The sequence below is a fragment of the Saimiri boliviensis genome, chromosome 16 (genome assembly GCF_048565385.1).
Source record: "Saimiri boliviensis isolate mSaiBol1 chromosome 16, mSaiBol1.pri, whole genome shotgun sequence".
NCBI lineage: Eukaryota > Metazoa > Chordata > Mammalia > Primates > Cebidae > Saimiri > Saimiri boliviensis.
The window spans coordinates 735,368-758,985 of NC_133464.1; the positions used below are offsets into that span (position 1 = coordinate 735,368).

Genomic DNA, 23,618 nt, shown 5'->3' on the forward strand with positions numbered 1-23,618 from the left:
CAGATTCTTTCAGATTTCCTGCATATAAGATCACATCATCAACAAATGGAGCTGGTTTTACTTCTTCCCTTCAAATACGAACGCCTTGTATTTCTTTTTCTCACGTAACTGCTTCGCTAGTAACTTCCAGTACTATGTTGAATAGAAAAGGCCAGGGTGGGCATCTCTGCCTCGTTCCTGATCTTAGAGGAAAAGCTTTCAGTCTTTCACCTTGATGTTCTTTCTCTCTGAGTTTTTCCATCTATGGCATTAACTATATTGAAGTAGTTTCCTTCTATTCCTAGTTTGTTCTTTTTGTCATAAAAGGATGCTGAATTTTATGAAATACTTTTTCTACATCAATTGAGATGACTACATCAATTGAGATGACTACACCTGAACACAGTGGCTCACACCTGTAATCCAAGCACTTTGGGGGGCCAAAGTGGGACGATCACTTGAGCCAGGAGTTCAAAACCAGCCTGGGCAACACAGAGACACTGTCTGTGCAAAAAAATAAATAAATAAAAAATTAAAAAATTAGCCTGGCACCTGTCATTCCAGCTACTTGAGGGCATAAGGTAGAAGCTGGAGTCTAGCAAGTTCCAGGCTGCAGTGAGGCATTAGCACGCCACTGTACTCCACCCTGGGTGACAGAGCAAGATCCCATCCCTAATAAAAAAAGCTTTTAATAAAATACTGAGATGATCATTTTTTCCATTCTGTTTATGTGTTTACTAAAATTTTCTTACGTCAAAACATCTTTGCATTCCAAAAATAAATTTCACTAGGTCATGGTGTATAATCTTCTAAATACGCTGCTTGTATTTACACTGTATGATCTTTTAAATACGTTGCCAGTATTTTGTTGAGCATTTCTGCATCAATGCTCCTCAGGCATGTAGGTATTCTGTACTTGCGGTGTCTTTGGCTTCGATATCAGGGTATTAACGGTGGTCTCACAGAATTAATCAGAATGTGTTCCCATCTCTTTAATTTTTTGAAAAAACTTTTGAGGACTGCTAGTTATTCTTCGAATGTTTGGTAGCATTCACCAGGGAAGCCACTAGGTCCAGAGTGAGATTTTAAAGGACTGATTCAATCTCCTTACTAGTCAAAGGTCTATTCGGACTTTACTTACTTTGATTAAATCTGGGTATTGTTTCTAGGAATTTGTCCATTTCATCTAGGTTTTTAAATTTGACATACAATTGTTCCTATTACTCTCTCATAATCCTGATTTCTGTAGATCCAGTAGAAATGTTCCCATTTTCATTTCTGATTTTAGTAGTGTAACTCTTTCTTAGTAAACCTAACTAAAAAGTTTGCCACTTTTATTCATCTAAGCACGTTTTGGTTTCTTGATCTTCTCCATTGTTTTTCTGTTCTCTAATCTTGGCTCTGGTCTAATTTTTATTAAATTTTCTTCCTTCTACTCACTACCAGTTTACTCTGATTCTTCTGGTGCCTGAACTTGTAAAGTTAGGCCGTTGATTTTGAGATCTTTCTTGTTTCTTAAATGTGTTTATAGCTATAAATCTCTTGTTATCACTGCTTTTGCCACATCTCGTAAGTTGGTTTCCTCGAAGTATTTTGTAATCTTCCCTATGGTTTCTTCTTTCATTGTTTAGGAGTGCACTGGCTAATTTCCATAATTTTGTCAATTTTCCAGTTTTGTTATTGATTTCTGACTTCATCTCCTGTGGTCTGAAAAGATACTTGTTGTGTTATCTATCTTGTTAAATCTACTGAGACTGAATTTGTATCTACGAAAATGTTCCAGGGAAGTCTGAGAACAGTGTATGCTGTTGTCAGGGGTGTTCTGTACATTCATGTCCGAGATCTAGTTGGCTTGTATACTCTATTTCCTGACTTTTCTGTCTGGTTGGGAGTGCTATGCTGAAGTCTCCAACTATAATTAAAGAGCTATTTCTCACTTCAATTTCTGTTAGTTTTTGCTTCATGTGTCTTGATGGTCTTGTCATTAGGGTGTCTAAATGTTTTTATGTTCTCCCTGTATTGAAGCTTAATTTATTAAGATACAATGTCCTTTGTCTTTTAGTCTATTTTGTCTATTACTGCTCTCTTCTGGAGACCATGTATATAAAACACCTTTTTCCCATGCTTTCACTTTAACCCATTCATCTCCGCACCTAAACTGAGTACTTTGAAGACAAAATGTAGGTTGATCACATGCTTTTATCCACTCTGTCTTTCGAAGAATTTAATCCATTTACATTTAAAACAATTACTGATAAGGACTTGTTATTTTGCATATATGTGCAAAATATTGGGCATATATTTTTCCATATGCCCTGCAGCTTTTTAGCTCTTTCTGCCTCTCATTTCCTGCATCACTGTCTTAAGTTGGCTTCTTGTAGCTAATGTTTACATTCGTTTCCCATTTCCTTTTCTGTAAATTCTACGGTGATTTTCTCTGCGGTGGTTGCATTTAACATCCTAAAGTTACAACGCTTTAATCTGAATCTGTACCAGCTTACCTTCAATGGCATAAACAATTCTCCTTTAAAGCTCGGTTCCCAACCCTTTAGGTTGCTGATACCACAAAATTACCTCTTAGTACATTCTGTGTTCAAAAACAAATACTTCTTTTAAATGCATTAGTATCCTAAATCATGTAAAAAACAAAAAGTGGAGTTACAACCTATTCTTCCAATACTAGCTTTTATAATCACCCACGTGTTTATCTTTACTGAGATCTAGATTTCTTCACTTGGCTCCAAGCTGCTGTCTACTGTTCTTCATTTCACTCTGCAGGACCCCCTTAAGAACTGCTTGCAGGTCTAGGGGCAGCACACTTTCTCAGCTTGTATTTGTCCGGGAATGTCTTAATTTTTCCCTCACTTTTGAAGGACAGTTTTGTCAGCTGTACGATTCTTGGTACACAGTTCAGTTTTTTGTTTAGTGGTTTGAATATACTGGCCCACTGCTTTGTAGTCTCCAGTTTCTGATGAAAACTCTGTGGATAATTTTATTGGGAGCCCCTTGTATGTGAGGGGTTGCTCCTCCCCTGCTGCTTTCAACTTCCTCTGTCTTTCAAAAGCTTAATATTATGATGTCTCGGTGTGGATCTCTGAGTTCATCTTACTTGGAGTTCATGGGACATCCTGGATGTTTATATTCATGTCTTTTATTAAACTTGGTGCATTTTCAACCATTATTATCTTCAAATATTCTCTCTGCAGCTTGCTTTCTCTTCTCCTTCATAGACCCCACAACGTGCGCACGGGTCAGCCTGATGGTGTCCCACAGGCCTCTTAGGCTCTTATCATCCTCTTGACTTTCTGCACGTTCTTTGACTTCCTTGAGCATCTTTAAAACAGTTGTTTAAAAGTATTTGTCTAGTGTATCTGCCAACAGATCCTTTTCAAGGGCAGTTTGTTTTTCTTTTTTCCCTCTAAATGGGCCACACTTTGCTATTTCTTGGTATGCCTTGTTTGTTGACAACCGGACATCTGAATCTACAACTGTGGTAAATCTCTGAAAAGAGGTCTCCTGTTCCCTTGGATTCGCCATTTTTGTTACTGCTTTGTTTATTGTTTTTTTGATAGCTCTAGGCTGTACCTGTGCCATGGTTCAGCCTGAGATGTAAACATAAGGTCTTCTCGGGCCGTTTCTGAGCCTCTCCCTGGGCAGCACCTTATGCACAGCTATTTTTGTACGTCCTAGTCTTCAATGTCTGGCTCCCAGAAGGAGAAAGAGAAAAACGAAGGAACAGGGGTCGCGTAGAAAGGTGCAATTGACCAAAACTAACTGCCACGTGCTCCCTTGGAAGCTTTAAGCCTTTAGTAGATTCCGTCGTTACAGAACAGCTGCATCCAGCAGATCCTGCCTGCGAGGTAGACGTCAGATCCCTGGCTTCCTTATTCCACCATCTTCCCAGAAGCCTCTCAATCTTATTCTTGTTCTGAAAGTCAGACTTCTAAATTTTTCAGCCTTAATTTTCATTGTGAAAAAAAGCCAAGGAACTTGGCTTATCTTTCTCTGCACCACAGGCACCAAAAAAGGTGCCTCCTCCTCTCCTTGTATCCAAGACCTCCACCCTTGGCCAGTCTCCACCTTCAGGGTGGGCTCCCGGAAGATGTGCTTCTGACCAGATTTGGTTGGGGGGGGGAGGGTGTGCCCACAGGGACCACCCGGACCCACCGTGTCTGGGCCTAGTAACAACCTAGTTTCTCAAGTATAAAGTAAGACCACCAAGACAGACAAATTTCTAGACAATAATCCTGAATTAGAGAAACACAGCTTGTTTAAAATGCCCATGCGCGTTTTATTAATAAAAACTAACAGTGCCAAGTTAAACAAGTCAAACAATTAAAGTCTCTTTATATTCCATAAAATATTACAGAAAAGTTTATTTGTGTTTCAATAAAAAGACTATTGTTTCAGAACAGGCAGCTAATAGCAACTGTGCAGTTAATGGATTTTGTGAATAAACTTTAAAAGAGACTACTGCCTGTCCTTAAATTCCTTTTTCTTTTTATAAAAAAAGAACTATTAAAAATGATTGACAAATTTTGAGTTAAAAAATTGTTAAAACATTCTCTATATTTAATTTCAATTTTATAATAGATTACAGGAAGATGCTTATGAAACAAATACAACATTTGTTTCAGTACATGTTTTTAAATGATAGACTTATAAGTATGTAAACAACTATATAATAAAAGGTTTCCAAATGCTGCCTGTAAGAAATCAGGCAAATTTTACCATAAGCAATAAACCATTCCAAGCCTTCCACACAGTCTCCATAGCCGCACCAGCGTGGCAATTAGCCTTAACCAAACCAAACAAAAACAAACAAAAGCACTTTGCAATTTGTTGCTGCAAATAGGGAGAGAAAGGAGTTTATAAGCTTGATGGAATCACAACAGTCAATATAATTTAAGGGAAAATAAAGTCAATAAGGTTGATGAAGTTTACTGTTTAGAAAGTCGAATTCTGCTGTTTGCTTGGGGCTCTGGACACCGTACCACTGAACAAATGGAACACTCCACAGAGCCCTGCTATCCACCAGCGGGGGTGCCGTCCAAACTCACGGCAAATAAATGGCTTCAGGTTCTCACCATCCACCCCAGGAGGGTGTTTTATTTTCATGGATGTGGATGAAATACAAGTTCTTTAGCAAAGACTCAGCAAAAACTGTTCAGGGGCAAAAATGAACTCTGCACTTAGAGAAAACCAGAAAAATGAAAACACAAAATCCTAAATAGTAAAATAAACGCTCTGCATCAGCACACTGGTATCAAAACACACATCCACAGCACGTCCTAATCCTACGGGAAACAATCCTTGCTTATCAGAGGTGCACATCTAAATTCAATAGCTTACCAATATCTTCTTGGGAGTAGGCCAAAAGGAAACAGAAAACCCACATTTAAAAAAAAAAAGTTTCTTTTCCCTAAACGTTTTCCTGAAGCTGAATCTGAAGCGGGGAGGATGTCAGTCATCCTCGTCATTCTCATTGAAGTCGTCATCGTCTTCGTCGTCTTCCCCGACGCAGGACACTGGGGTCTCCACCCTGGAGCCACTGTACTGAGACCCGTTGGAGCTTGTGGCCAGCATCCCGTCTGCACCATTGGTCAGGTCACTGCAAGGCAGGAGGCGGACGAGGCAGTCAGTGCAGGGAGGCCCACTCAGCCTCCCCTCACCTCAGGGCCCGTGGCCCAAGGACACGCTGCTCCGCACAGGTGTGGGTTTTGTCAGTCCCGCACACAGAACTGGGAGGTTGTGAGCGTCTGCACTACAGCACGCCGGCACGCTGGCACTCACTCCATCCCCGTCTGGTTCTCATTCCCCATCTCCTGGAATCCACAATGCCAGAAATAGGAGGCTGAGCAGAGCCACCAGCTCCCTCTCCTCACTCATCATGGCATCAGGAGCAGTGCCCCAGAGGCAATGAACTGTAAAACCGTTAGATCCCTCCCTCCAGGACCTTCACTCATAACCAGCAACAGCAGAAAAGAGAGCCTGGTGCAGGACCAAGTCCAGAGCATGGCTGGAACCTGGCAGCGTGGACCGGGAACCCAGAGAGTTTGCAGCACCACAATAACCTACCACTAATCACAGCTCGCAATGTTTCGAACATTTAAAAATGTTTTCCAACTGCATAAAAATATATGCGTGTATTTTAATACATTTTAATGGTATTTATTAACTACAATAAAAATGAGTCAATATGCCTTTGATGAAGTAGAAACAAGTCAGAAACGGTGAGAAATTCAGCCACAAAGCTGCTCACTGTAGTTTTCCTGATAACTGGGAACTACCTAGATGTCCTTTCATGAGGTACTTTCACAAAATGTCCTATCATGCCACTTTGAAAATTGGTATTTCATAAGAAATGGTAATAGCTTTGTTTCCATTGTTATGAAAAACTGACAAGTCTGAGAATCACATCCATAAAAAGGATTATCTGATGATGAAAGTCCTAAAAATACCCACATTCCACCTCACAGAAGAACCAGTGTTAAACAGGTTTACAGACTGACCCCTACACATTCACACACAGCTGAAGACAAAGAGAACCGGCCTCGGTCAAAAGCTTGTTACCAGGCGCTGCAACAAGTCCCTTCTTCTATCACCACTTCACTGATCCTTGCCACAGATCAACGACTCATCAATCACCAGTCTCGCCTTACAGGTGAGGCCAAGGCTGGCACAGACTGGCTTTGTAACCCCAGAGCTGGCCAGGAAGCTGCATGCGCCCCTGACACACTTGTTACATCTCATGGCCACAGCACATCCCAACACAGGCTCACGCGCACTGCAGCTCACTACGCAGTGCCCTGGTATCCGGACCCACAGGTTACTAAGTTCTTACAGTTCCAATTAAAGATTTTATGAACACTTACAATTAATATAAAGTAATACTACATATTGTATCACTATGCAATATAAAAGTCAACAAAATCTTTGTTTTGTTAATATTTATCATAAAAGCTACATTTCTCTTTGAAGCACTAAGATAAATACCTAGGGACATCATTCTACCCTATGGGATTGCAGGTCAAAGATTAAATACAAATTTATTTAAATAAAGGCCCTTTAATAGCATAGAAATAGTATATATTAATATAATAAAATGTAAGGTGAAAAACGCATGGAAGAAAATATGTGTACTCTGACCACAGTTGCGTTATGAAAAATGTGTAAAGTGCATACCACAGATGCATTCTGAAAAATACGTGTGCTGTGACCACAAACACGTTCTGAAAAATACATGCGCCATGACCACAGATGCTTTCTGAAAAATACGTGCCCTGTGACTGCTCTGAAAAATGCATGGACTGTAACTGCAGATGCGTTGTGAAAAATGAAAGCACTGTGATCGCAGGTGTGTTCTGAAAGACAGGACGAAAAAAACTAGAAATACTTGCTGTTACTTGGGCTGCCCGGGACAGAGGATTTGGGTGGTTTTCATTCCTACTTTACTTTTTAGGTGACACTTTAACACAAAAAAAAACACCACCACGTATCACTTTTAGTTTTTAGTGAGGGGAAACCAACCAAGAAAAGCAGCTCTCTCCACACAGGGGAAGCCAGTGGGGCCTCACGGCCCGGACAGACAAACACGTGGAGCAGCTTCGAACCTCACGGCCATGTCTGAGATGGCCACCCTGCCTTGGCCCCGGGCCCCACGGGAGGCCCAGACAACGCTTCTCCCACACCCTCAACCGCGGTCACCTGGTGGAGAACCCCGTGCCATTAGACGTGGAACCTGCCGTCGTGATGAACATGCCTCCAACGGTTCCCTGAGCCATTTCTGAAAAAGGAAAGAATATAAAGCAAATGGTCATGAAACAGACAAGACACACAGACAACCATCAAAATGACACGCAGTGCCGCAGGACAGACAGCTGGGGAGGCTTCTAGACATCCTTCACTTGTGCAGTGTTTTCTGCACTGTGCCACGGAGGACATCCCACTGTACAGTCGCACAGCCTGTCTTCCCTAAAGAGGCATGAACAGCCTTGCAATACCTGCACACACTGACTTAGACACAGCACACGTGTGCTGCTGTGTCAGTATCATACCCATCATGAAAGAGAACCATCAAGGAGCAAGCCGAAACCCTCCTCCTACAGCCCGTCCTGGCAGCTCCAGGAAACACAGGACGGAGGGCGGGTCAGAGCCCAGCCCACCCGGGCAGCCAGACCCCACTGTCAGCGGACAATATGGACCAGCCAGATTTTTACAAGATCTGGGAAGGTTTAGGAGCTCAGGGAGGACTCTCTGACCCTCTCAGGGAGTAAGTCCACACTCAAAGTTTAGGCCAACAAGAAAAGGACTCGCAGATACAGCACCTTCACAGTTTCTCGCCTTAAAGCCACTCTGTCGTCAGTAGGCTGGGACCCTACAGCCCCATGGAAAGAATTCACCAGAACCAGAAAAAAAAGTCCCTTCAACAAAAGCTCCCGTGCTCCCAGCCCTCCAGAGCAGGCTGCCAATGATGCTGAAATGCTTTTTCTTGGTCACTTTGCCCTAGTGACCAATCAGCTACCATCAGTGGGGGCTGGGGGTGGGATCAGCAATCCAACTGCACTCCTTAAAGAATCTCAGCTTCTCCTACTTCTGGGCCTACTTGGAGGGTAAAATCCTGACTTAGCACCTCCTCACACAAGCCACATGGGAAATCCACACAAGCCTCCTGCAGACTCAAGGCCCCGTATCAAGCAAGTGAGGGCACTGGCTGGACCCCGCCCCAGCCGCACCCCCACCCCACCCCTATGCCCCTCACAGCCCCTCTGTCTTTGCTCCTGGCCCTCCGTACTTGGGCCCAATCTTAGCAAGACATGCCCCAAGCCAGGAGGGGAGGGAGCTATCCGAGGCTGGGCCCATTCCTCACACCGGGTTATCTGGGAACCGCTGACCTGTCACGTACGGCTCCAGAGCCTTTGGGACCAGACTTCTGGCCATTTTAAGGTCTTCAGCAGAGCAGCTCCCGGACTCCAGCCCGCACGCCATGCCCATCCGCTTTAGCACTTCTATGTCATCGTGGATTTCAAATGTGTTATCAAAATTAAACAGATACTCGAATCTGAAGGGGAAAGGCACAGTCAGAAAGACGGGGTCTCCCAGCAGAGAGCGTGCATGCCAGGGTGGAGCCAGCACAGCTGACCTGCTGCCCGCCACACACAGCCTTCAGGTTCCCAGTCATCGGCATCTCCTCATAGAATTTATAAACTCAGCAGTAAATGAGGTAAGAAGCAAATCAAGGCCCATTCTCTCCAGGAGGACACGCCCTAAGGCACGCGCTCCTGGGACACAGACTTGCCACCTGCTGCCCGGCGGCTGCCTCCCGCCACCCCATGATGGACAGCAACCCCGGCAATTTGTGCAACATTTAAAACTTGTCCTAGGGATAATCCCAACAGGGTCAGCTCCCTCAAAAAGACATGCACAGCCAGGGAACGTCCCCTGCCCACAACCTACTTGTCGTTGGAGATGCTACAGTCGATGACTGTCTTCTTGCTGGTGTTGACGATGATGAAGGGCAGGTGGATGACCGAGTTGGGTGGCGGCGGCCGGCTGGCCTGCTGCTCCGCGTGCCGGTTTCTCTGCACCAGGTTCTTGAAGGCAATTTGCTAAATAAAGAGGAGCCAGGTGGCACATGGTGGCACAAGAACGAGCCCCTGTGCTCGAGGGGTCCTCACAGCCCTCCCTGTGCCCACGCAACAGCGAGGAGTTGGCTTGGACATCGGAAAGGCCAGCGCCGGCCGCTGGTGCTGACCCCTGTGACCCCTGGAGAAATGCACTCAGGAAATGGCATCCTGAGGGGAGACCTGGGCGAGGGCGGGCGCATAGCCATCGTGCCCAGGATGAAAGCATCCTCCATGGCACAGGCGCTCACCCAAACGCCAATCTTGGAAGTCGATTCCTTGCTGTCCTTCACCTCTGAGACCACCCACACCCGTGGCACCAATGGGGTGACAGCCTTGGAGGGGGTGCTGCGCTGAGGACTCCGCCCACCCCGGAAAGTGGAACGCGAAGGGGCCCATGTGCTGCAGAGGAGCTTCTCGGGAAGAAGGGGCCCTGCAAGGCTGAACCTAGGGCCAGGGCCTCAGGGCCCCAAACCAAGTGCGCCACTTGGAAAGAGCGTCCCTGCTTTAATGTAGAGCCAGGAGAATCCCTTCCATTCCCGGCCACCTTGGGTCTCACCCCACTTGGCAAGCACGAGGACACTGGCGGGCAGAACCGTCCCTCCTGACGGTCCCCGCAGCCTCCAAGGAGCTCCACACAAGCCTCCATCACCACGGCCGCCACACGGTCCCCTCTGGGAGGGCTTAAGCACACCTCTGTCAGGGCAGCAGCCAGCTCTACAGCGAGCACCTTGCATACAACCCCCTCCATGCCAGACACGGGGCCCCCAGGGGTGCCCCTCACCCTCAGCAATCAACGGGAGGTAGGGGAGGCCAGCTCCAGGGCCCTGATCAGCACTGTCAAGACCCAGGTGCACAGTGCCCACCACAGTTTTAGAGGCCTCGCCCGGCACCTGGGCCTTGGGTTAAGCACCTCTGAGGGGATTTTCCAAATGTTGCTTTTGCATGAAGTCATCCCTCCAACTGTGTTTTGCCTGTTTAGACGCTGTGACAAGGGATATGCACATATACACACATGCATACGTGCACATATACACATGTACACACATGCACACACAGGCACATGCACGCAGGTACACACACACACAACCATGCACAACCTCGCTCTGGGAACCAGGCCCATGTTGCCACACCCATGAGATGAACTCAAGGAATGTTCATGAAATTCACATTCAGAATCTTAAAGCAGTCACTTGATTTACCACACAGGAGTGTAACCCAAGGTGGTACACTGCTGTTATAAAACTAAATAAGTAAAATAAAAATTACCCCGTCTCCAAAGCATTCTCTTACCTGTAGAATAAGTTCTTGAAGTTGAGACTGTTTCTGTTTTATTCTTTCAAGTCTCCTCTGTCTTTCCACCTTCAAAAAGAAACCACCCAAGTGGAGAATCATCACAATTGTTCCATACAGCGTATTTTAAAATCCATATCCTCACAGTGTTACCTATGTTTACCCTGAATTTAATCGAAGGGATATGGACAAATCTAGACATAGCAGGTGCTACAAGATAAAGGTGAGTTTTTCTCTGATTGTAAACCCTACCTTCTCCCCTCTCATCTCTTGGATTTAACTATGGTATCTAAAAAGAAAAAAAATCCCACAAACTGGAATTCAGAATTAACCTACAGTAGAGTTTAACACACTCTAGTGGGTCTGGGCCAGCCACACTCCCTCCCGACAGCCAAGACTGAGAAACACAGGGAGACGTCTGTCTACATGACCGTCTGCCAGCCAGACACAGAGAGCACAAGGGCACGGAGCCCGGACCCGATGGAGTGACCCACGACAAAAACATCTACACAGAGCAGAGGGACATGGAGGTTGAAGGGGCACCTCTAAGTTCTGACATTCCTGAGCCGAGTTGGTGGGCAGACCGATCCACTTGATCTCCTTCTTCTCCTTGGAGATGATGTTCATGGCCATCAGCACGTTTAAGGCATCGTAGACACGCCGTCTTATGTTCTTCTGGTCATAAGCCTGGGGATGGCAGGGAGTGGCGTTTCCAAACGATCCAAAAAAGCCTGTGGATCTCATCCGAAACTGTGGAGCGCTCCCACCCTACAGATGACGCAGGCTGAGACAGGGCTGTGCGAAGCCCAAGTGTGTGCCAGGAGGGGGCTGGGGGCCGTTGAGGGTGGAGCCCAGGGGGTGAGGGGGGCGTTACTGCACTTCTGGGCAGGGGAAGCCAGTGGACGGGCAGCGTCAGCCCACGTGCTCACTCACCGGAGATGACAAAGCACCCCGAAAGCGAATGGGTTGGGAAAAATTCTTTCGTGCTGTACTTGGAATTTTCTGCATGTTTTTAACTGTTCCCAATTTTAAAAGGGCAAAACGTGCCACACCTTCGGGTTCGGCTACTCGGGCTCTCGAGCCCCCGGCACACACTTACTGACTCGTTTGGTAAGATGTGGTTGTCGGCAGCGCTGAACTCCGCGACCAGCTCGTCCGCCACTTCGTTGTAGGACGTGGTCCCTTTCCTCTGCACCTTCTCGCAGACCTTCATGGAGAAGTGCCGCAGGCCCTTGCCATTCTTCTCCCCTTTCCTGTTGCGCTTCCTTCAAAATACAAAGGAAAAAAGAAGCGACCGTCAGCACTCCTGGGCGTCGGCAGAATCGAGGAATGCTTCTACCGGAGAGCTCTAACGAGCTGCACAAAACGGGGCCACGTCCCACCGGTGCAGCAGATCCGACACGTGAGCAGGCCGGGACCCCAGCCGAGCCCCCAGGCCCAGCCCTTCTGCAGGTCAGAAGGCGAGCGTCTCCCCGGCAGGCTGCACCTCCATCCTTCCGAGTGCTGGGGAAACAGGAGCCGTTCCCAGGGCCCGAATCAGTGTGTGGGAGGCATGTCAGTACACCAAGCACCACTTTTCTAAAGAGGGCAACTGGCAACAGGAACGATGGGACGTCTCAGGGTAAATCGGGGAATTTTTAGGACAAATTTCAGCAGGCTATAATCTCATATGGCTGTGATGACTGCCTGACAACAGGCAAACTACTGGCTGTGCTTCAGGTCTGGCCAGTCCCCGCATCGCAGGGAAGGCCTCTCAAGGTTTGGTTCCTAACTGGTGAAGCTTCGGGCACTGACACAGGCATGCTTTTGTAGCCGTGTGTGTGTGTGTGTGTGTGTGTGTCTGTGTGTGTGCGTGCGTCTGTCTGTTTCTGTTTTAAGGAAAGGCACAGCTCGTCAGACTTGCTTTAGGGGAAGGAGCAGCTCCGTTGGGACCACCCGGGGGGCCGTAACTCCAGGGGCCGTAGAGGCTGAATTCAGGGTCAGAGGCTGAAATCCGTCCCACGTGCTCCCAGCGCAGACGAGGAAAAGTCTCAGGTCCTGTGGCGAGTACAAGGCCAGCTTCTACCCGTCTTGGTCAAGAGCTGCCAGCCCCTCAAAGAGCACCCACTCACTACACCAGACACCAAGTGGGGCGGGCAGTGCCCAGCCCGACTTCTCTGTGACCGAGGCAGTGCGCCTTGGCCGCACACCTGTGCAGGGCAGGATGGCGGGTGGGTATGACTTGGAGGCTGACATCGATGCCGTGGGAGCCCCATCGCACAACTAAGTGACACGCGTGGCCCAGGAGAACGTGGAGATGCGAACCGCAAGCAATCCTACAACTCTAAGGGTCCAGAGGGAAGTGCTCACCCGGCAGACCAAGGTGAGGAGTCGGAAGGCTGGTTCTGAGAGGCAAAGTGAGTGCTGGGGGTGTGTGGGCTTCCTACCACGAGGGTGTTTGATGCTGCTGGTCTCTGAGGCGTACCAATTACCTACAGTCAAAAAAGACAATTCAGTCAGTCAGTCCCCTCCCACACGGCGAGGGTGCCATGCCCACCATCTGCTCGCTATCCACAGCCACTGCTGAACTCCGTTAACCGCAGTCAGTGAGCAGCAAAGACAATGCAGGAGAAACGCCCGGCGGTGGACACGTCTGACGCGGTGACGGCACCACCCCTGCTCTGAACGTGGCTCACCTTCCCCTCGTCAGCCACAGGCATCTTCTCCAATTAGACACAAGCAACAAGAAACTGGACGACCCAAGCAAGCCAAGAACAGGACAGGGCAGAGCGTGACCCCAAACCACACACGAAGCGCTAGCGTGGAGCTGAACACGGGGCGGATCAGATTTCCACACGGGCCCCAGCACCTTTCTAGTTTTCCCTTCACCCTCTTTTACTTCTTTTTAATGATATGGACGAGGATGAAACTGTACCCTTGCACGGTACTAAAAAGAGGCCTGAAAGAAAAAACAGCTCTCAAAATACAAAAGCACAGGCAGAGTGACACCAGCTGCTCCCCCGGCCCAGTAGGGTGACCGCCACACGGTGACAACCATCGCACTGTCACCACCAGGTAGCCAGGGTGACCTGGTGACCCTGCGCCCTGGAGCCCTGTCAGGGGGAGCCCGCACCGACAACAGCATCAGGCAAGGAGCGAGGGAGTCCACGCGCCCCCAGGGCTCACGCACCTGGGGGAACCACCAGAGGCAACGCTGGTGTGGACGCCGACCCACCCACCACACCCCACGGCACACCTGAGATGTCAACAACTGTCTCTTCCTTAAGGAAAGTGCTGGCTGCTTTGTTTTGGCAAAGTCTTATCACTTTAGTTCCATCATGGATGTTCAAGTGTTAATACCTGGGGCAACACAGACATTCCCTCGTGGGGGCAAATAAAACTGACTTTTCAGAGATCTTGCTGAATGACTTTATCTAAACTGGAAACACTATTTCTCAGTAAATGTTAAGTCATTCAATTTACAACAAATCAAAGTGCCTCAGCGATTAAACTGCTTGTGTGGACATGCAGTTTCTGTTAAAGGGATTGGAGCTGGACACCTGCATGCCGGGGGAGGCCTCGTGTGGCCGACGTCCTGAGCTACTCTAAGCTGGTGCCCTCCCCAGCTCCCCTTCTTAGAGGGATAAATGCATCACCCGCGGTGGCCCTGGCAGCAGCTGATGGGGACACTTTCCAATTATCCCTAGGCCAGATCACCTGTCAGCTCCTGAAAAGAAAAACATTTCAACAGGACTGATCTTTTCATTGACACTCATGTCTCTGATGATCAGAGACTCATCAGAGTGCAGCCTTCTGTGGATCACCCCCTCAGCAAGCCATGAAATCAAACTAGTGAATTTTCTGCAAAATGAAACAACAGAAAAGACCAATCTCCTGGTGTGGGTGGATGTCCTGGGAAACTTGTTTTGTTCAGTGCGTGTGTGCGTGCTGCTGGGGCACTGGGCCACAGAGGAGATTTAAACAGCCAACAACAGGACCCTGCAGCCCGTGTTGCTTGCTGAGCGCACTGGCCCTGCACAGCTTCCCGTGCTGAGTTCAGGGGATGCCATTCTCCGGGAGCTGATGTCAGACTGAGAACCTGCCAGCTCCATGCTAGGCAGCACTGGCTGGCTCTGCGCATACCACATGCACAGGCGGAGGGGGCTGGAGAAGTCCTGTGCACAATGCTAACCCACCTGATGGGTCCGCTCCCTTCCCTGGGAACCCCAGGACTATGAGAGGCACTGGATCTTGGCCCCGAGACAGATGTAATCACTATGGCGCTGTCCTCCACTCGGGAGCAAACCGACTCACAAACAGCAGCTCTGACTTACAATGGGGAACATCCCGATAAACCCATGTGAGCTGAAAATATCCTAAGTCAGCTGAGCACGGTGGCTCACCCCCATGATCCAGCACTTTGGGAGGCCAAGGCAGGTGGATCATGAGATCAAGAGATCGAGACTATCCCGGCCAACATGGTGAAACCCCGTCTCTACTAAAATAAAAAAATTAGCCGGGTGTGGTGGTGCATCCCATAGTCCCAGCTTCTCGGGAGGCTGATGCAGGAGAATCGCTTGAACCCGGAAGGTGGAGGTTGCAGTGAGCTGAGATTGCGCCGCTGCACTCCAGCCTGGCTACAGAGTGAGACTCCGTCTCAAAAAACAAAAAAAAAAAACAAAACAAATATAAGAAAATACCCTAAGTTGAAGTGTATGGCCATCGTCCTCTGCTACAGCACTCATGGCTTAGCCAGCCTACCTTACACATGCTCAGATCACACACGTTAGCTCAGTCAGGCAGAAGCATCTCGCACAAAGCCCACTCTAGTCAAGTGTGGGTATCTCATGAGACTCACTGAATACTGCACTCAAAGTGAAAAACAGGATGGTCACATGGGCACTGGAAGCAGTTTCCACCGAACGTGAGTTGTTTTCTGACCATCTTAATGTCAAAACATCGCAGGTCAAACCCACTGTAAGTAGGGAAGAAGAAAAAGCCAGAGGGCAGGTACACACCAGGCATTCAAGGATGCTCACAACAACCTTTCCTGGAAGACAGGACTCAGCACCCGGAGGCACCCCGAGACCGTGCGGCCAGCGCACTGGGAGCGTGTCGTTGCAGAGGCCAAGCCTCGCAGGAAGCTCTCCTTACTCCCCTGCGTGAACTGCTCCCTGTGGAAGGCGCTGTGGCATCAGACCCGCACAGGGCTGGGCAAGGGCGCCTGCGCCTTCTTCTGCGTGCCCCACGTGGCAGGTCCCCCCCCACCTCTCCGCAGCACTGTCCCTGCTCCTCACCCATCCCCTGCCGCTCACCAGCCCTGTGTGCCAAGTCAGCATCGCCAGGGCGGCCCGGAGCCAGCCCTCCCAGGAATGGGACACGGCGGCTTCACTCCCGGACCTGGTGCAGGTACATGTGCTTCCTTCCTGGTGCATGGGAAGCCGGCTGAACTTGGGCTGGCCGCCTGTGCCACAGGACGCCTTCTGGCCTCCATTCAGCAGACACGGGGCAGGCTCCAAGCCTCACTTCCCCACATCAGAAGCCACGCTCAACAGCCACAGGAGCCATAGCGACGCGCTGAAGCCCTGGAGGGCGTGTGCAGGCAGAAGCACAGGGAAAACAGGAACCAAGGAGGTGCCAGAGGGTGGACAGGACAGTGCCAGGAAGGACAGTTCAGAGCTAGGCCCGTAGGAAAGGAAAGGAGGTTTCGGAGGTAGTGGCCACACTAACTGGAGCAGTGGGCAGAGACCCTGGATGGGGAAGTGGCCATAGCACCCTGAGGAGTGCTGCCCGGAGCTGGGAGGTGGCGGGTCTCACTCCAAACAGGCATTTCCAGGAGATCCAGGAGCCCTCTGGGAACAAGAGGTAGGCAAGGGCTGCAGGGTGACAGGGACACCGACTCCTCATCCCTCAGATTTAACAGCGGCTTCTCCGGAGGATGGGCTCCGCCCTCGTGACTCCCCTACCCGCCTCTCTTGGGGGAGCAGGGGAGGTGACCCGGGCCCTGCACGTCACAAGGGGTCTCTCTTCCTACTGTGCTCACGGCTGGAATCCAAGCTGCCCTTCAGAGAAGGTCAATGACATGGCTTCAAACACAGTCTTTTGACCCTAAAGCTCGTGCAGCTTCCACGCCAGCAGTGGTCAGAAAACAGAGCACGAGGCATTAAGCCTAGCCTATCACAGCAGACGGCCCGCCGGGGCTCCACCTTGCTGGGGGTCCGCCTTGCCTGGGCCAGCCCTCCTCCCCCAGGAGCCCCCACCTCACTGACTCCTCAGGGAGCCTTGGTACTTTAAGGCAGCAGTCTGCAACCTTTCGGTACCAGGGACCAGTTTCATGGAAGACGGTTTTCCCATAGACCAGGGTGGGTGTGGTTTTGGGAAGAAACTGTTCCACTTCGGATCATCAGGCATTAGATTTTCAGAAGGAGTGCACGGCCTAGATGCTGCACACGCAGGTCACAGTGGGGTTCGCGCTCTTGTGAGACTCTGACACCACCACTGATTGACAGGAGGCGGGGCTCAGCAGTACTGCGCAGTCACGCTCTATCGCCCACCGTGCGCCAGTTCCTAACAGGCTCAGGGGTTGGGGACTCCTGCTTTAAGGCATCCCTTCTGCCCTACGAACACGCTTTTCCCTCCTCTCACACACTCTAAGAACAGATGACAACGTCTCGGTGTAGCATGGCCCCGCCCAGACACAGAATCCTAGAGACGGACCAAGGTTAACTGCCCAGAGAGCCACGGCCAGCAGCACAGCTGCAAAGGAAGGGCCACTGCAGCCACAGACGCCGCCTTCTGGGGCACAGGCCTGGGTGTGGGGGCTGCTTCTCACCAGGGGCTCACACGGGCTGCTGCTCCTGCGGCTGAGCACATCTGCCCCCACTCTTCGGTGCAAGTGCTGAGCTTTGCAGCGCCGCAGGCTTCACAAAAGACCCTGACCTTGATGAGCGCTGTGCCTGCTGACCGGTGAAGGTCAGAGATCTAATGACCCCCACTGCTTTCACTCACATGCCGGACTGAACCCCATCCCTGCGCCGGAATGAGCCTGTCCCACCTTTTGTGAACCTGTGGTATATAAAATCGTTGGAGAGACATTTGCCATTTGTCAGCTTTAATTCCCATCACTGGGATTTTGCAAAGTGTGAAACAGCAGTGACAGGCTCCACCTGAACAGGTGGATTTAAATCAGGAACCTGACTTTCAGTGACGAAGTTTAAAGCACATCAGTAAGATAATCTTCCCATTCATCTTCCTCCCATGCATTGACACTGGCAGTAAGGACAGACGTGGTGCTGCAATGATTCCCCAAGATAAACTCACCTATAAAATCCAACTTATAATCAAACTAATTAGAAAGCAAAACAAAAACTGAATTTTTAGCTTTTATCAAAATGGCATTTACTGAGAAGCTGTGATCAGCTGTGTAACTGGTAGGGCTTTCACAAACCGCCACTTTCAACGGCCGCACAACTTCTGCAGAGCAAGGTTTTGTCAACTTTCACTGGCAGAAAAGGGGCCACGAGCTGCCTGGGATCCGGAACTGCTCACTCAGGACAGCTGCGTGCGGCACACACGGGGCAGGGGGCTCGGGGAAGCGGAGTCCCGTGCAGGTTCCAGGGCTGTGACCCACAAGCTGCTCTCTCTTAAAACTCACATCCTAAGATCTGTTAAAGAATCCAGAGAATTTCAAGTGTATTTAAATAAATGGAAATAGCAGGAATGCATATCAAGTAAAGACTAAAGTACGAAAATGACCAAAACATCCCTGGTGTGGGCGCGTCGTCCTCAGAAGGAGACGTGATTAGACCGAAGGGAGACACCCTTGACAGCACGAAACAGCTCAGCACAGCGCTCCCCAGTGGGGCTGGGGCACCTGGGGACCCCTGGGGACCCCTGAGGGACAGGAGCAGACAGGTTCTCATCCCACCCGGGGGTGTTAGATCCTTGTAAGAAGACAGGCCCACAGCATGGGCGGAGCAGGGGGAGGGGTGGAGTGGACCAGGAGGCCAGGGTGCGAGAGGCGCTACGTCACCCCAGCCCAGGGCCCGTGGGAGCAGGGCCTCTGCGCCATCACAGGACCAGGAAGGAGCCTCAGGCACCACAAGCCAGTCCCGAGGAAGGACCGGACGCCCGTCCCAGCCCTGGCGGTGGCAGTGTCCCTCACCAACAGCTCCAGTCACAGCCCACCTGCCCACCCAGTGCCTGGGGCCCCATTTCTGGTGAGGCGAGGCTGCGGGATTCTCGGATGGGCTCCCACCATCGAGGATGCAGAGGGCGGGCACGAGACAGGAAACAGCGCTGTCAGAAGCAGCATCAGCTACCAGCAGCGGCCTGGGGAGGGGGTGCACCACCTCCCGACGCCCACGCGCTCCTCTCCTGTGTGCGGCAGGCGGTAGCATCTGCTGTCCCTGCCCCAGGGCCAACGCACGCCTACGGCCAGGGCCCTACCCCTCCCTGGCTTCCCAGCCCGGCGTTGCCAGGAGGGCCAGAGCCAACGCTTGGCCCCACCACGTCAGAAGCCCTTGTTAGAGGAAGAGCTATGAGCTCTGACACAAAGGGGAAGCTGCCTCTGGCCGGCGCCGCGACCCCATCCACCTCCCGCCAGTTACTGGAAGGATGGCGTGGGCTGCGGTGCGCAAGAGTGCGGCGGGTGCCATCACCTCTCCCACAGCAGCACGAGGGCTCCTGCAGAGGGCCGTGGAAAATGGAGCCCTGGCCGGGGGCTCCCTGATGAAGGGAAGGCCCCACGCTGCCACCGGAGCCCAAATCCAGTCACGCCTGGGAACACCCTTAGCCAGGCTCATGCAGTCCCGACCCCACCCAGTTGTCCGCTCCTGTGGGTGCCTTACCACTTGCTGGGCAATGTTGACATTGGACTGTCCAAAGGTTTTTGGCAAGAGCTGCTTCCCAAGCGGGTTGACGGTGGAGGGGTGAACGGCCACGAGGGACACCACGCCTGCAACACAAGGACACCAGGTCAAGGGCAAGACTCCTTTTCCAAATTCAGGCTAAAAGTAACCGTTCCAGCAAGACAGCGCTTCCAATCAGAGATGCTGAGCTTTCCCCACTTTCACTGTCTCAGATCCATGGCTCAAGAGCAAACACCTCCACGGAGCTTATTTCTCAAGTAAAACTGTAAGCGGGGGGCATGCTGACACAGCCCTGGGGACCCAGGCTGAACATCCACTGCTCAGGCCTTGGCAACGTCTGCCACAGAATGTGCTAGTGGCACCACGGCCTGGAAAAGTCTGATTCTGACAATTATGGAGCAGAATTCCAAAACCAGAGTTAATTTTTATCCCAATATTTCTCTATATGGCTGCACAACTAGTTTGGAAATCTGATCATCCACTTTCCTTAGAAAGGAGAGCCACAATTGTTCCCAGGAAGGAGTGCGCCTTCCATGGAGGCTGCGCCTCTGAACACACAAGTGCCCTTCCAACACAGGCGAAGGCAGTGGGGAGCGCCTCTGCAGGAGACATGAACCCTCTCTCCTCCAACAGCGGCACGCAAAAGGTCCTCGGGACGCAGCAGTGGGTAAGGGTCATGTGGCATTCACACGATAAACAGTAAAATGACGTGTAACGATAAAATCCCCAAAAGCAGCATCACCAAGCAGAGAGCAGAGGAACCGTAAACCAGGTGGTCGTGAGCACCCTGGGAATGAGGTGGGGGCCTGCGTGGTCAGCGCAGCCCAGGAGTGGTGTCAGGGTGCCACTCGGAGCACCCCACCCCATGGCTGGGGGAGCTGAGCGGACAGCCCCCCATTTGAGAATGCACGGTACCCTCAGGTGAAGAACAAGACAGACTCTCGGGTCATGACAACATCAGGTGAGAACCCCCTGAGCTCGCCATACCTCGGGCCTCTAAAAATGCCCAGTCTCCCAAGACAGCCGCCCGCCCGAAGAGCTGCAGGTCCTGGACCTCCTCACACGCATCTCCCTTCATTCGCACCAGTCGGCAACGACATGAGTTACAGAACATTGGTGAGACTCGGGAATACTTTGCCTTTGCGATCTTAAGTTTCATTTTGGGGCCCTTTACAACTCATGCATTTTAAAAACATCTACTGCTTTTATGCATTTCTTTAGGATATATTAAATAATGAATTTTGCTGCTACATAAGAACACTTGTTAATTTCTCTTAACATCCCAAGTTGACGAGGACAGATCATTAGGAAGTTATTAAAAAGACATTTGCCTTTTGATCCAAGTAGATTAAATGTCCGTTTTTTCCAAGCAGTATCAACACATATTTAAAATTCTTTTCTGCAACTAAAATACGATGATCTGCTTTGGATTAATTTTCTTTCAAAAACAAAGATGTATATCCTAAGAAAAGCAAATATTTACTTTTTAATTGTTTTATATATGTGAAAGATATTTCTATTTTAGAATATTCAATTGAAAAATAAAGACTGTGTGCATTCAAAACGTGTAAGTGATGATTTGATACACATATACACTGTGTAATGCTTGCCATTTTAAAAGCAAAAATAATATTCTACTATGCAGGGAATGATTTAAAATACACAATTAAACATCACTTTCCAGATCCACATACAGACGAGTAAACAGTAAGTTTTCAAGAATATTAAGTTGATTGCTTAAAAAGATAACACCTTTTAAAATCTGCAAACACTTCTGTAATTTCAGTTAATGAGAAGAACAAAACAGACCTCTTTGTTCACAAAAGCCAGTGGCACACACCACTCTCCCCATCAGCAGCCCGGGCGGCTCTCTCCGTCCTGTACAGCCAGGCCCGGCCCGGCAACAGCGCCTGCCCACCAGCACCAGAGGTACCATACGCTCTGGGGTCTCAGTCTGGGGCTCCCCTTTCTGCCCTAGCGGGGAGTGTGGGTAGGACTCGGGGATTCAGGTGGTGGGGGGCTGCGAGACAGAGGTGCAGCTAACCCTCAGGGCCTCCAGCCTGCCCTCCATCTGTTCTGTCCACAGGCCAGCCAGCAGGCCTGCCTACACCATCTGTCCTTCCAACCAGGTCTCTCCCTCTGGGCCCGAGGCCAGCACCATGAAGCTGGGGTGGGTTGCTAAGGGTTTTCACAGCTAGGAAGGGGGAAAAACACAAAGAGGGAAGAGGGTCCCTCCTCCGATACCCAGTGCAAGATGAGCAAATTCACACGGACATCCAAGGCCCCTGAGCGTCCCCACTCATTTCTGCTGTCCACCTAGAGTCTGAAGCCCCACACCAGCTGCAGATTAAGGGTTTTGGAGCCCAAGGCCTTGCCAAGAACAGATGGCCCCTCCCAGCCTAGACATGAACCAACAGAAGACCTCTGAGTGGCACACCAACATCAACCCAGCAGCACCCCTGGGTCACAGAGAGTCTCTACAGAACGGAGGGGCACGGTATGTGCATCAGTAACAAGGAGAAAGAATCCTAAGGCTGACAAACCACCAGAACAGCGTTTCAGAAGGGCCTTGAGACACAACTGAGCTCACGCCGGCCACCCAGTCACAGCAAGCAGCAAGGCCCTCCCTGAATACATCTCTGACCCACACCCAGAAGTACAGGCTAGAAAGGGCAGTGACTTCTGGGGACCAGAGCTGGGTGGGTGGGCTGCTTCTTTTTTTTTTTTTTTGTGATGGAGACTTGCTCTGTCCATCCAGGCTGGAGTGCAGCAGTGGCATGATCTTGGTTCACTGCAACCTACACCTCCCGGGTTCAAGCAGCAAGCAATACTCCTGTCTCAGCCTCCCAGAAGCTGAGATTACAGGCGCCCACCACCACTCCCAGCTAATTTTTGTATTTTTAGTAGAGATGGGGTTCCACCATGTTGGCCAGGCTGGGATCCAACTCCTGACCTCAGGTGATCTGCCCACCTCAGCCTCCCAAAGTGCTGGGATTACAGGCGTGAGCCACTGCACCTGGCCAGGCTTCTTGCTTCTATTCACTGATAAACTTCAAATACAAACAATAACATGACAATTTGATTCCAGTATACCTAAAATTCACTGTTACCAACATACCTGCTTCAAGTTTCCCAGAGACATAAGCAGTAGAGATAAAATTACAGTCCTCAAGATCCTCAGCCACCCCTCGACTCTGCCCCGCATACAATTCCCAGGGCTCGTGTGGACGCACTCACTTCGTTTTTAATACTTTTCCAGGGTATGCTGAACCTAAGGATGTGAGGACTGTTTTTGTGTGCCTCGGAAATGTAGAAAATATCACATGGCTCACAGTCTGCATACATAGAGACACCTGGCTGATTTCCTTAAATGTTATGATGCTACTCCACTATCATAACGTGGCCCTATGAACACGGATGTCACAGGAAACGCTGTTTGTTACCACTGAACTGCAGGCTGGGTTTTTCTCAGCACACCTGCCTCCAGGGAAGCAGGTGTCCCAGGGACCCCTCCTGGGTCCCCGCGGCCGCTGTCCTGGAGTCCGCCCAGCTCCCCACGTGGATGTTCCCGCCCAAACACACCAGTGCCGGCCGGGCTGCTGCGTCCTGCTGCTCTTTTGTCCATCTCAGGGTAAAGTGTCATTTCACTTAGTTGTTTTGTTTTTTTGAGATAGGGTCTCACTCTGTCACCAAGGCTGGAGTAGAGTGGTGCAATCTCGGCTCACTGCAACCTCCATCTCCAGGGTTCAAGGGATCCTCCCATCTCAGCCTCCCAAGTAGCTAATACTACAGGCTCGTATCACCACACCTGGCTAATTTTTGTACTTTTGTAGAGACGCTTTCGCCGCATCGCCCAGACGGGTCTTGAACTACT

The 23,618-nt window shown here is 50.1% G+C and overlaps 1 protein-coding gene across 5 annotated transcripts in view; it reads right to left on the reverse strand.

Annotated features, from left to right (window-relative positions):
* Positions 1-4,246: 4,246 nt before the first annotated feature.
* Positions 4,247-23,618, reverse strand: part of TFDP1 (transcription factor Dp-1) — a 58,858-nt gene continuing 39,486 nt past the window's right edge. For all 5 annotated transcript variants that reach the window (XM_074387396.1, XM_074387395.1, XM_074387397.1 and 2 more), the window contains 9 exons: positions 19,724-19,830; positions 13,245-13,366; positions 11,995-12,160; positions 11,439-11,582; positions 10,896-10,964; positions 9,436-9,587; positions 8,874-9,040; positions 7,687-7,765; positions 4,247-5,590 (listed from right to left, as the gene is read on the reverse strand). In XM_074387396.1, coding sequence (XP_074243497.1) covers positions 5,443-5,590; positions 7,687-7,765; positions 8,874-9,040; positions 9,436-9,587; positions 10,896-10,964; positions 11,439-11,582; positions 11,995-12,160; positions 13,245-13,366; positions 19,724-19,830 — 1,154 coding nt within the window. In that variant the 3' untranslated portion in view covers positions 4,247-5,442. The remainder of the gene's footprint in view (positions 5,591-7,686; positions 7,766-8,873; positions 9,041-9,435; positions 9,588-10,895; positions 10,965-11,438; positions 11,583-11,994; positions 12,161-13,244; positions 13,367-19,723; positions 19,831-23,618) is intronic.